The 14,492-nt window shown below is 37.8% G+C and overlaps 1 protein-coding gene across 7 annotated transcripts in view; it reads left to right on the top strand.

The window, feature by feature from the left end:
• Window positions 1-14,492, top strand: part of ATRNL1 (attractin like 1) — an 818,312-nt gene that overhangs the window by 176,539 nt on the left and 627,281 nt on the right. For all 7 annotated transcript variants that reach the window (XR_011382205.2, XM_089314254.1, XM_070057169.2 and 4 more), the window contains one exon: window positions 14,102-14,186. Coding sequence is in view for 6 of the 7 variants with exons in the window: in XM_089314254.1 (XP_089170380.1) it covers window positions 14,102-14,186 (85 nt within the window). In the remaining variant the exon portion in view is untranslated. The remainder of the gene's footprint in view (window positions 1-14,101; window positions 14,187-14,492) is intronic.

Here is a 14,492-nt window from a genome sequence, read left to right as displayed (position 1 = left end):
GGACAATCTGAAGCCAGGAGTCAGGAGCTTCTTCCAGGTCTCCCACGTGGGTATAGGGGCCCAAGGACTCGGCCTGTCTTCTACTGCTTTCCCAGGCCATAGCAGAGAGCTGGATCTGAAGTGGAGCAGCCAGGACTCAAACTGGCACCCATATGGGATACTGGCACTGCAGTTGTTGGCTTTACCTGCTACATCACAGCAGTGGTCCCCAGAGGTTTTGTGTGTGTGTGTGTGTGTGTGTGTGTGCGTGCGCGCGCCAGGCAGAGTTAGTGAGAGAGAGAGGGACAGAGAGAGAAAGGTCTTCTTTCATTGATTCACCCCCAAAATGGCCGCCACAGCCGCCATGCTGTGCAAGTCTGAAGCCAGGATCCAGGTGCTTCCTCCTGGTCTCCCATATGGGTGCAGGGCCCAAGCACTTGGGCCATCCTCCACTGCCTTCCCGGGCCACAGCAGAGAGCTGGACTGGAAGAGGAGCAACCGGAACAGAATCCAGCGCCCCAACTGGGGCTAGAACCCGGGGTGCCGGTGCTGCAGGCAGAGGGTTAGCCAAGTGAGTCGTGGCGCCGGCCAGAGTTATTTTTTTAAAATTAGTTTATTTTCATGTCATTTAAAGGGAGACATGGAGAGAAAGAGAGAGCGAGAGAGTGAGAGAGAGAGAGAGAGAGAATCTTCCATCAGCTGATTTACTCCCCTAAATGCCCACAGCAGTTGGAACTGGGCCAGGATGAAGCCAGGAGCGTGGAACTCAATCTCGCACGTGGGTGGCAATAACCCACATACTTGGGCTATAACCTTCTGCCTCCAGGATTTGTATTAGCAGGAAGTTAGAATCATAACCAGAATTGAGACTCAAACCCAGGTACTCTGTCTGATATGGGATGTGGGCGTCCCAAGCAGCATTTTGACCATTGCATCAAACATATATCCCTTGAATGATCTTTGAGTTGGGAAGTGAGAATATGTTTGTTAATGTGATAAGATACTCAAGAAATATTTTTATCAGTAAATTTAATCAGATTTTTAGTGTATATTTGAATTTTTTTGTGCCCATCTTCTCACAAATTGATCAGAAAACAGTGACTCAATATAAAAATCAATGAGAAAGAAATGAGTAATGAACAATGAACCTCTGATTTTCTTAACAAATTTACAAGCATTTTGAGAGATTGCTTTGATTGCAAAACTGTTGAAATAGAGAGTCTTGGAAGAAAATATACACTGAAAGAATAAAACTTGAAAGGTGTTGAGAAGAGGGGAAAAGGCTGGGTAATGTAGAATGAAAAAATTTCAAGTACAACATAAGAAAATATAATGCAACAATGTTTTAAAAGTACAATTAAGTATGATTGGTTAAGACTTATTCTAGGCATTCAACAACTGTCATTAATTAATTACCAGGAAATTTTAAAATAGAAGTTATTATGTAAAGACCATTTCCTGAAGCCAGCAGGAAATCATGTTAAAACATCATTGAAATAAGATTTAAAATGAAATAGTGATGCCTAGTTTGCCTGGCAGAGAGTAAGAATTAAATATTTATTGAATAAATTCCAGGGAACAAATTCCTAAAAGAAGCTGTGGCTATGATTGAGATAACCAATGGGAACGTGTGCACATTTTAGAATAGTAAAAGAAAATTCGAATTAGGGTGGGTGGTGGGAAACAAAACACTTGTGAAACACCATTATTTTAGGGTAGATGAAAAATGTCTTTTGACAGCATCCAGAAATTTGACTTTTTACTTAAAGAATTTTAAAAGGTTCATATAAGCTTTTCCTTAAATCCGTCTTGATGTGAGCATTACATGCAATATATGTATTCTTTCTATCTTATTTCAACTGTGTGATTAAGACTGACTCATGAACTGACATTTCAAGTGGAATATTAAGGGAGTTTTTAAAGTGCATCCTAAAAGTATCATGGGTGCTGTTTTCATAGAAAAACATGAGAATTTGCAGAAAAGTTAACTAATGCCAGTACATTTGCTATTTCCATTATTTTATGTATCACTGATTAAAAAAAAAAAACCTAGTCTTTGAATTTAGCTTAAGTTCTTAATAAAGTATACTATTTGGCCCCTCATGAATAAATACTAGTGGCAGCCCAGTATTGTTTCCTGAAATTTGGATTTGAGAGAATAGTAACTCTAATTTCTTGAGCTGATATTGTACATTAGTATTGAAGACCTTTTAAAAGAATTTAAAAATTTTTATTGTGGAGAGTATCTTTTACTTGAGTCTTTTTTCTTGTGTGCCTTTTCTGTGGGTATGGCATGGACTTTTTGTCAATTTTCATGATGTCAGTAACTGCGTGGAATTTCATTTAATTTGTCCTTGAACTGCTTATGAACCGTTTTTAGTGTCTTGAGCACTCCTGAAATATATTTTCTTCTTGGCAAGAGATATCATTATAGATTGCAGTCACACAGTTTAATAATATAAGAGACTATAATGTGAGAATAACTGACTACATGCACAAAAATTATATTGATTTAGTATTGAGCTTTAAGACATTTGATATGTACCCAAATATCAAGTTATATTTATACTTTCCTCCTATTGCTATCTGGGCATACGATTCCCCAAATGGTCATAGCTGTAATATGAGGAAGAGGGTGTTGGTGCAACATTGGGGGAGGATATGTCTGGATTACCTGATTGTGCACATTGCTTGTACCCTGTGGTCTTGTTCATGCTTATTCTTGTGTCTGTCTTAGTTCTTATTGGTGACAGAGTGAACTCACAGAAAACTCTGAACATATGGTCATTTTATTACCCATGGATATATGCTCTGTCTTTCGTAGGGCCCAGCAGCATGATGAGGATAGAGGTATATAGTTTCCTACTACAGATGGCATGACCTTTGATGTGTGTTTGGAGACTGCATTGTGATTCATTCATTGGGGCTCACCATAAATTCCACAAGGCCTGTTTCCCAACAGAGATACCACCAATATAGCAGATAGTATCTACTGGATTATGTGGCCTAGCTGCAGGCTACTTGTGGTGTATACTGTATCTATAGCAGAGTCATTTTTTGCTCTGGCATCGAGTTAAAGTTGGCAGCCTTTTGTCTTTCAGTATTTAGCCTGGGTCAACTTCCTAACAAAGATATATGCTGCTTTCTGAACCAAAAAGAGGCTTGCTAAATGGTTTGCTTTCTTTTAATGAGAGTTGCAAGATGCAGTAATTAGTAATTTTAATTCCGCTAAGATGTCTAGAATGCTACTGCCTACTGGACCCCTAAATATTATACAAGTATGAAGGTCTCTGACTCTTTGTAGGTTTTATCTTCTACCTTTGAATTATGGGATTGTGTCTAAACAAGGTCTCCATCACATTAGGATTCCCTGTTTATTTGGCCTGATTCATTTACATGGTGGAAGCAAAATTATGAAAGTATACTATTTGCCATTTTGTTTGAATTCATACTAGTTTTGATCCTGTTTTTCAATAGGGTTAGCAAAGAACATATTTGCCAATCAGTGTCCTTGTTAGCCTTGTCTAACAAAGATACATAACTTGTATGGTGCCTGCAATTTGGACCACTGTTTGATGGTGACACTTCAGGCTTTGTTTAGTTTGCAAAGGCTGTTAATTTAAATGGGTCTATTATTATGGCATCCTTTATGTCATGTAAGGTGATATTAATTTTTGCCACCCATTCTCTCTGGAGTGGAATGTTATTTTACATTTTATAATATTGTCTGGGGAGGAGGGGTTCAGCAGTTCTAGAGGCTTCCACTGTGATAACCAGAGACCAAGTATGGTTGAGGTTGTGCTGTTTGCTAAGTATGTTTATTCAGTTATACATCTGAAATGATCACTGAGTGGGTCTGTTACCCAGTGAAAAATTAAAAATTATTTTTAATTGGTGTATAGTAATTGTATATGTATGGAGTATGATGTGACATTTCGATACGTATGTAATTATTTCAATTACAGTACAATGTGTAATGATCAGGTGGGGTTATTAACATATCTGTTATCTCAAAACTTAATCATTTCTTTGTGCTGGGAACATTCAAAATCAACTATTTATTTGGAAATACTCAATTGTTGTCAACCGTAGTTATTCTGTGCTACAGAACATTAGAAGTTACTACTCCTATCCAACTATACCCCTGTGTCCATTAACCATCACTTAACTGTTTCTCCCTCTCCTACACCCTATCCAGGCTCTGGAAACCACTATTTTATTCTCTAATTGTTGGAGATCAACTTTTTTGTTTCTATATATAAGTGAGAACATGCTGTGTTTATTGTTCTGTGCCTAACTTATTTCACTTACATAATGTCCTCCAGTTCCTACCCAGAGGACTCATTTTGATCTTGACCTTGTCTAGGATGCCATTTATTTCCTTGTGCCATATATTCCTGCTACCCAGAAGGGCAATGACAATACTTAATGTCTCCAGCTGCTAGTGTTAACTCAGACCTTTGTTGGACAGTACTTGAAATATTTATGTTCCCCTTTCCCCTAGACTTGTTTCCCAGTGAAATTACTATGTTTACATTTGAGGAAGAACTGGGGAAATAAGATCACAGACACTTGTGGAGTTACTGCAGGGTCCTTCTTCCTAGACCCCAAATTTTAAATTTAGCAGCTCTGGATATCTAAATTAAGAAATGGCCCATGTCCAGAAATTGAGCAATGAATTGTGACTTTTTATTGAAGTATCTACCACCAGTATGCTGATCATACAACTTTGTTTTCTTCTGATAATACAAGTAAATTTGGGTAATCCACTTGTTGGTTTGCCATCTATTTTGCTTCTAGGGAATGGGTTGTTGTGTCAGACATCTCTTTAATTTTCCACAAGTCAGTCCCCTTGACTGATGTTTTTTGATCATGCTGCTTGTTGAAATAATTGTCCTCCTCTAGGATTGGATTCTGTTGGGCCAGTGTCACCAGCTGTCCTCTATTTTCCTGTTGTCTCCACCATTGAGCTTGGTGCTGTTCTAGTTTCTATTACCGTCAGCTTTGGCCTGATTCTTAGTGATGCTAGTACCTTACCCGTCATCACATTCTTCATGGTTTTTGTAAATGTCATACACTCTGCTTTTTCCATAGATAACACTATCTGCTAGGTTTTCTGGTATTCCATGGCATATTCATTCCATCATGCTCATATTCCTGGACTTTTAATCCCTGACATTACTGTTTGTTATAGCAACCTGTAACTTTGTCTTTACTTAGCATGGACTGTAGTTTTCTGTTTTCCATGTTTCTAGGAGTCCTCCTAATAGTAAGTTCATACTATCTCTTGGCATTCTGTCAAAAGGTAAAGCCTGTATCTTGGGAGAGTAGTTTCAAATCAATAAACTCTTGCTAATCGGATTATAAGGTTCCAGCCCTGTTGATTATAATGCTTTTGGAATATGTACCATCTGTTCTCCTCAAACTCCTTTAAATTTATGCTGTGTAGATCTTACAGATCCTTTGGAAAATACTCTTTTTCCTTAGTAGTCCCAGTGTGTACCAAATACAATTTTATTTCTTACTCTATATCTAGTGTTGGTTGTTGGGACAGATTTGCCCATTGTCATCACTTAGGCATTCATACTCACAGGGGATATGGAATTCTGTGTTGTCTTTCATGGGTAAATGTTTCTATTCAGAAATACAAGGATCAAATTTATTTGCATTTTGTTGGCAACTTCAAGTTATAGGGAGTGTGGGAATGCAATTTGTCCCCTGCCTAAGGAAGAGAAGTGGAATATTTATTGAATAGCACCAATATCTACCATAAATATTGGTTGTTATTCTTTTTAAACTTTTAGTGTAATTGAAGGTATTTCTTGGACCTATTAAAAAAAGCCTTCATTTCTTTCCAGTACATTTGTAAAAAGACAATTTCTAGAAATGTAACTGTATATAATAATTTGTTTAAATTTATTGTTCTCATATATAATTAAATTTTATTACTGTGCTGTGCTATTTCTCATCTGCAGGGATTTGTGTACTTTATGACTTTAATAGGAAGAAATGCGCTAAATGAAGAAGATCCTCAAAACAAAGGATTTCGAGTTGAGCCTTGCTCATTCTCGTTAGCTTTGTGATATAAGCAGCAGATGAGTGATCTGACCAGTTAAATCTCACAGACTATTTCATAGTGTTGGACAAGATTTTTCCCCCCTTTTCTATAAGAGGTTTAGTTTGAATTATTTAACTTTCTTTTTTTAAAATGATGTAAAATTCACAAAACATAAAACCAGCCATTTTATGGTGAATAATTTAATGGCATTTAGTATATTCATAATGTTTTACAACCAATACTATTATCCAGTTCCAGAATATTTTCATCACCCCACAAGGATACCTCATACACATAAAGTAGTCACTCCCTATTCCTCCTCCTTTTCAACCCCTGACAGCCACTGAGGTGCTCTTCTCTCTAAAGATTTACCATTTCTGGAAGTTTCTGAAATCATGCAATATATTTTATTTGTTTCTGGCTTCTTTTACTTAGCATAGTGTTTTGTAGTTCATTAGCAGTTTCTGTTGTTCATTAGCAGTTTAGTTGATAAATATTTGATGTAGTTATGAAATTGAATGTTGTGATATAGTTAAAGTGAACACATATTAGTACATATATAAAAATCTAAAAAGTTGTTAAACTAACATTTTCCAACATGATAATACAAATATACAATAAGAATATCAAATGATGCTCAATATTATTAGTCATTAGGGAAATGCAAATTGAAACCACATGGTACTATTTCACACCCATTAGGATGACTGTTTAGCAAAAAAAAATTAATAAAATTATAGAGAAATTGGAATCCTTCTGCACTGCTGGTGGGAATGTAAAATGATACAGCTACTATAGAAAAACAGTATGAAAATTCCTTAAAAAATTAAACATATGACCTAGCAGTTTAGCGTCTGCATATACACAAATGAACTGAAAGCAGGGACATGGAGATATATTTGTCCACTCATGTACATAAAAGCATTATTCAAAATAGCCAAATGATAGAAGCAGACATCCACCCAGATGTTTCTCAATGGGTGAATATGCGGGCTCATCTTGAGGCCCCTGCGCTGTCAGCATGGGAGGGGCGATGGCGCTCTTTGACAAGAAGCACCAGATGCAAGTTTCGGTGAACATGTTCGCTTTATTAACCACCACGCACATCTTTTAAAGGGCAAGCAAAGTGGCAAAAGGCAGGCAGGGCAACACTAATTCTATAGGATAGAGCTGATGTTGGCATTGCTGTGCTTCTCCAATCAGCTTGAAGGTCACGTAGCTAGTAGCTTTCCAGGTAGGCCTGGGCCACACCCAGAGGCAGTTTACCAGATTGTCAGGGGTTGGGGGAAATGTGCCCAGGGCTTCTGCCGCCTGCCAGCAGCCAAGCTGCGGGGTCCCTACTGGGAGGCATAGTGCACCATGCCATCTCAAGCTCCTGCATGGGCAGTGCAGGCAGTCTCATGGGATCACCCACATGAATATATAAACAGAATGTGATATGTATAAGTGGACTTCAATACATTTGGAAGAATGGAATTAAAAGTTTATTTTGGTACAAAAATACTTTGAATCCGTGTATCATGCTTTCATAATATTCATTTCCCTTAAACTCTTTGAATATCCCTCATTTATATGATTTCAAAACTTCTGCATTGAAATAATCTTTTAATTTCATTTTCCTTCCCACAAATTTTCTAAGTACATATAGTATATGTATGAGTCTCTCTCTCTCTCTCTCTCTCTGTGTGTGTGTGTGTGTGTGTGTGTGTATGTATGTATATAGTTAACATGAAAAGAAGGATATTCTGACACATGCCACACCATGAATAGGCCTTGTGAACCTTGAAGACATGCTAAGGGAAGTCAGTGAGTCACAAAAGGGCAAATACTATATGATTATATTCAGAGGTGGTACTCAGAGAAATTGAAATGATAGAGACAGAAAATTGAGTGATGGTTGCTGGGGACTGGGGGAAGGGAGAATGGGAATTTATTCTTTAATTGGCACAGAACTTTAACTTTGCAAGATAAAGACTGTTTTAGAGGTGGATGATGGTGATTATGGTCACATAAGATGAATGTGTCACTGAACTATATGCAAATAATCCCCAACTCAAAATGGTTCTACTTACAGGCTTTCAGCTTCTTATAATGCCAAAGTATAACTCGTATTTCAAATGTCAAATGTGTCTTTTCTTGAACTAGTGGTACGGGTAGCACATGCTCTCATAGTGCTTGACAGTGGGAGTGAGCTGTGGCTCCCAATCAACTATACAACCCCAAGGTTAGGCAGCCAACATACACGGTATACAGTGTTGCTAAGCTATAATGTTCAGAAGGGTAAATGTGTTTTTACTAATGATATTTTAAGTTTATAAGTTGAGGAGCATCTGTATTTAATGGGTTAAAATATTAAAAAAATAAGGCCAGCACCACAGCTCACTAGGCTAATCCTCCGCCTTGCGGCGCCGGCACACCGGGTTCTAGTCCCAGTCAGGGCGCTGGATTCTGTCCCAGTTGCCCCTCTTCCAGGCCAGCTCTCTGCTGTGGCTAGGGAGTGCAGTGGAGGATGGCCCAAGTGCTTGGGCCCTGCACCCCATGGGAGACCAGGATAAGTACCTGGCTCCTGCCATCAGATCAGCGCGGTGCGCCGGCCACAGCGTGCCGGCCACGGCGGCCATTGGAGGGTGAACCAACGGCAAAGGAAGACCTTTCTCTCTGTCTCTCTCTCTCTCACTGTCTACCCTGCCTGTCAAAAAAATAAAAAAAAAATATTAAAAAAATAAAAACACTCAGTGTGTAGCACAAAATAAACTAGTCGCAGAATGTCCCATATGGTATCACACCACTTATAGAATAAAATGCTGCAACTTATAAACATGTATATATCATCAATATAGGAACAGTCATGAGCAAATATGGGATAGTGGTTGCTTCCAAAGAAGAAAGGAAGAAATGAAACTTGAATTGTTAGGTGGGAGTGCACTGGGAATTTTTGTTATATCTGTAAAAGTTCTTTTAAAAAATCCACAGAAAGAGACATAAAGAAGTAGGAGTGAAACACTGAGAATTACAGGGAGCTCTTAAAGAATTTCAGTCAAGAGAGTGACAGTATAAGATCTGCTTTTTAGAAAAAATGCCTCTGGAGTGGGCATTTGATATAGTGGTGAAAATGCTGCTTAGGATTTCTACATCCCATATCAAAGTGCTTGGATTTGAGTCCTGTCTCCTTTCTTGATCCCAGCTTCCTGCTGGTGTCCACCTAGTGGGCAGCAAGTGATGGCTTGGGTACCTGGGTCCTTGCTACCCACATGGGATTCATAGATTGCTTTCCTGACTCCTGGCTTCAGCCTGGCCCAGACTTGACTCTTGCTGGCATGTGGGAAGTGAACCAGCAGATGGAAGATTCTCACTTCCCCTCCGCTTTCACCCCCAACATCCTTTTAAATAGTAAATAAATAAATGTTGACTGCATTCACACAAAAGGAATAAAAGGTAAAATATTAAAACTTCTGGCTAGTGATACACACACACACACATTTATAATGCCATTCTTTAGATAATTTATCATTCATCTAAAGAGATAGTGTGGCTTATAGAGTTGGAAGAGGTCTTCAAAAGGCCCAAGTTTTAGTTAATGCTTATTTTTTATTCTCTTAGTTTCTTTCCCTGTATTAACTCTTGTTGTATCGTTTGGGTTCTCCTGTGGTGGTTGGGGGTAAGACGGCGAGGAGTCATGACATAGACAACACCGGGAGTCAGGTGAAAGCAGGCTAGGGGCGAGCGGCCCAGAGACTCACTTATTTCAGGAAGTACCTGTGCTTATATAGCCGAGGCAGCTCACCAGCGCCATCTTGATGTGTCCTCATTCCACCACAAACACTTAGATTCTTTTACCTTGCATTTTTCACCGGCTTTCCTTCCCTCCTTTTGCCTGGCTTGTATTGGATGCTTGTCCAAGTTATTTTTTAGCTCTATGTAGTCTTGCGTTGCTGGGTTACTGTCTTTTTTTGCACTCCAGACAGTTTCAAAATGACCTTAAGGAGACCTTTGGAGACTTTAGGTAAAAAATTGCTTTCTGGAAGTTCTACTCTTTCATTATTATTATTTTTCTTTCTTTTTTTTGCATATTTATTTATTTATTTGAAAGGCAGTGCTAGGGAGAGGGAGAGGGAAGGAAGGTGGGTGGAAAGGAGGGAGAGAAAGAGAAGATTAGAGAGGAGGGAAGGTGAGGTAAGAGGAGAAGAGAGGAGAGGAGAGTGCAAATCTTCCGTCCATTGGTTTATTCCTCAAATGGCCACAACAGCTAGAATTGGGCCAGGATGACGCTAGGAGCCCAGGACTCCATCTGGGTCTCTGCTGTGGGTGGCAGGAGCCAAGCACATGGGGCATCTCCCACTGTCTTCAGAGGCACATTAACCAGGGGCTGGATGGGAAGCAGAGCACCTAAGACTCGAACCAGTGCTTGTGTAGGATGCAGGCATCCCAGGTAGAAGCTTAATCTGTTGTGTCCCAATACTAGCCTTTTTTAGCAAAACAATTTAAGTCAGAGTTACAGAGGGAGAAGAACAGATACAGAAAGAGGGAAGTTCTACTCTTATCTGACTTATTTTTGAATTTACTTAAAGCATGGTATATGTAATTCTTTTATTGGAATAATTATAATTAATGCACAGTCAGTAGCCACGGAGAGAGCGAGGGTGGGGAGGGAGTATTGGGCTTGGGTGGAATAATTGAAATTTAATTACCTTAATTCATTAGCTGACTTTTTAAACATTTCCATACCTTTCATTTTCTTTTCTTTCTCCTTGCTTTTTAAAAATTATTTATTTGTTTGAAAGACAGTGCCTTAGAAAGAGGGTAAAATAAAGAGATCTTCCATCTGCTGGCTCACTCTCCAATTGATTGTCACAGCCAGATTTGGGCCAGGCCAAAGCCCGGAGCTAGGAGCTCCATCTCGGTCTCCCGTTTAGGTGGCAGGGACCTAAGTGCACAGATCATCTGCTGCTGCTTTCCCAGGCTCACTGTTGCATGCTGGGTCAAAAGGAGATCCTACCATTTACCCTTCTTCACTTTAAGAGCCTATGTTCTTTCTAAGTCTCCTCCTGTTCCTAAATAGGACTAATCTTTCAAAATCCTGTTATGATACTTCTATGTCATCAAACTTTTATAAACCCAAGTTATGGAAAAATAAAGGTAATGAAGAGGCCATTACACAGGTTGCTTAACTTCTTTTAGGTATAAGTCTTCATATCTAATATACGGTAATACTGCTCAAATAGGCTTGTTTCTTGTTTTTTCTTTTTGTTTGTTTTTGAATGAGTTTCACTTAATTTATATAAGAGGCAGAGACTTTTTACTTGTTGAATATTGTGGTTGCTGGTGCATTAAGCCTATGATTATAGAGTGGATTGAAATTATGTTTTTGTTAAAATTTAAAAAAGAAAGGAAACGAGGGGGATTGACAGGGGAGGGAAGTATGATTATCTTAGAATTGTACCTCTGACTGGCGCGGAGGCTCGCTAGGCTAATCCTGCACTTGCGGTGCCGGCACCCTGGGTTCTAGTCCCGGTCAGGGTGCTGGATTCTGTCCTGGTCGCTCCTCTTCCAGTCTAGCTCTGTGCTGTGGCCCGGGAAGGCAGTGGAGGATGGCCCAAGTGCTCGGGCCCTGCACCCGCATAGGAGACCAGGAGGAAGCACCTGGCTCCTGGCTTCGGATCGGCGCAGAGCGCCGGATGTAGCGGCCATTTGTGGGGTGAACCAACGTAAGGAAGACCTCTCTCTCTCTCTCTCTTACTCTCACTGTCTAACTCTGCCTGTCAAAAAAAAAAAATTGTACCTCTGAAATACATGAAATCTGTTTTTATATTAATAAAATTTTATTAATTTATATATTAATAAAACTAATAAAATTTTATATTAATAATTTTTCTATTAATAGAGAACTTTCTTCCACTGGTTCACTCCTCAGTTGCCTGCAGTGGCAGGGATTTGACCAAGCCAAAGCTAGGAGCTGGGAACACAATGTGGGTTTCCCAGATGAGTGGCAGTAACTTAGCCACTTGAGCCATAAGTGGCTGCCTCCTGAGAATGCTGGTATTGGGAGCAGAGCTAGGACTTGAATCCAGGTATTCCCATATAGGATGCTGTAGTTTTGACAAGCATCTTGACCCCTAGGACAAACACTCACCCTACTTAACTGGATTGTTACAAAAGCCATGTAACAAATGTAGACAAAAATATTTTGGAATGTTTATTGTGCTACATGTCTTAAATTAACTCTGACATGTAAAATTGGCAGACCACCTTCATCTGTTGGCCCAAATGATAATATTTCCTAAAATGGGAACTTCAGAACATTGATTTTTAGGAATATTAATAGATGTTATATGAAAAAGCTTCTATAGACAGAACATTGAGTGACCCTGGGTTAAATAAATGTGTTGGATTTCTGTATCTTTATACTCATTTATGAACTAAAGAGAGAGATTATGTAAATTAAGGAATATAATTGGGGGGTAGAATATATGTCTTTGGAGTACAGTTTGAGAAATATGACTCAAGAAGTATTTTATTATTCTCAAACTTCCAGCTTCATTTTTTAAACTTTAAATTTGATTTATGCAATTCCTTCTATCTTAACTAGTAAGATTATTAAGTAAAACCCAATTTCTTTCAGTGTTAGTGTTTTATATTTTGCTTCAATAAGAAAATGAGTAATTCATTATATATTTTTTTACAATATCATTTTAGATTCTCTTTTTTAATCTTTAAAATTTAACTGATAAATATATATAATTTATATTTATATGGAATCATGTAATATTTTGATACATGTATACATTGTATAATGTTGAAATTAGGGTGAATATATCTAACTCTTCAATCATTTATCCTTTATTTATGCTGAAAACATTCCAAAATCCTTTCTTGTAGGTTTTATTGTTTTACAAAGCAATCTCTACTACCTTAAAATTTATCTTTAGAAAGCTTTTTATTGGCCGGCATTATGATATAGTGGGTAAAGCTGCCGCCTGCATCACTGGCATCCTGTATGGGCTCTGGTTCATGCCCTGGCTGCTCCACTTCCAGTCCAGTTCTCTGCTAACAGCCTGCCTAAAGCAGTGTTATAAGGCCCAAGTATTTGGGCTCCTGCCACCAAGGAGGGAGCCCCAGATGTAGCTTCTAGCTCCTAACTTTGGCCTAGCCAACTATAGCCATTTTGGCCATCTGGGGAGTGAACCGGTGGATGGAAGATCTCTCTGTCTCTCTTCCACCCTCTGTAACTCTGCCTTTCAAATAGATAAATAATTCTTTAAAAAAAAAAAAAACCCACAACTTTTTCAACCTATCTGATTTTATTAAGTACCAAGACATTTATTACGATATGGCAAATCTAAAGTAATAAAATATCAGATACTGTCCTGAGATTCCCTAGCTACTAAATTCTGAACTATTTGAAAATTGAAAATTTAAGTTAGTATACATATCAATTTTGAGGTTATATTGAGGTGATATACATTTTTATTAACCATTCTTCTTTATATAGTTCATGGATTATTCATGTTTTTTACGTTTTATCTAGGTTTGTCTCAAAATGATTCCCCTTTACCTAAAATAAATGCTATTCTTTTGAAATAACAAAATTTAAAAGTGACTCCAATGTTTTATTCTTACAATTTCAACTGTTCTTTCTTTCAGTAATTATTATAATACAATTTACTTTTGTATGCATACATGCAGTATTTGATTTAATATTTAGCTTTTATATAGGTATGCCCTTTATTGATATTCATGAGTTTTACTATGTGAACCTTGGTTTGTTTACCTGAAGCTATATCATTGAAATTATCTTCCAGTATAAAGTACACTTAATTGTATTCCTCTCATTTCCTTTATTCTCATAAATGCTTAAAATTATTTGTGGGAATTTTAAGCAAAAATATTTTTACTTAAGGTACAGTGTAATTGATTAATGACACTAAATTGTAGGTAGTGGGAAAATTAATGAAAGGCTATTTTTCTTTGTCATTTTATGTGTTATATCTTTACTTTGGCCATTGCTTTTTTCATTTTATTTGTCTCAATTTATTATTTTATTTTATTTATTTTTCTGTTTTCTAGCTTGTGATGAATGGAAAATATTACCGAAACCAAATCTTCATAGAGATGTCAACAGATTTGGACATTCTGCAGTAGTCATTAATGGGTAAAATAAACACATTTTGAATTTTTAGAGAGTGAAGGATATCAGTCCTTGGCACATTCACATATTCTGTTATTTGTTTTGAAAACTTCCATTGATACTTAGTGGAATTGGGTTTCATATATCCTTAGTCTACCTGGTTTTGGTTTGTTAACCATATCCTTCCTTTTATTTTTTGTGTTTGTTTATTTAAATATATTTAAGGAGTAAGAGAGTAGTCAAAGGAAAGGTGCTAAAGTAAAATTTCAGATCCTATTGAATTCTGTACATTTTAGAGATCAGATAAGGGATGATTCTTCCTTTAAAAAG

The sequence above is a fragment of the Oryctolagus cuniculus genome, chromosome 15 (assembly GCF_051225735.1).
Source record: "Oryctolagus cuniculus isolate XC-2025 breed Fujian yellow rabbit chromosome 15, ASM5122573v1, whole genome shotgun sequence".
NCBI classification, from domain to species: domain Eukaryota; kingdom Metazoa; phylum Chordata; class Mammalia; order Lagomorpha; family Leporidae; genus Oryctolagus; species Oryctolagus cuniculus.
Note: the sequence above shows the minus strand (reverse complement) of the source record. Positions and strands in the feature narration are given on the sequence as shown.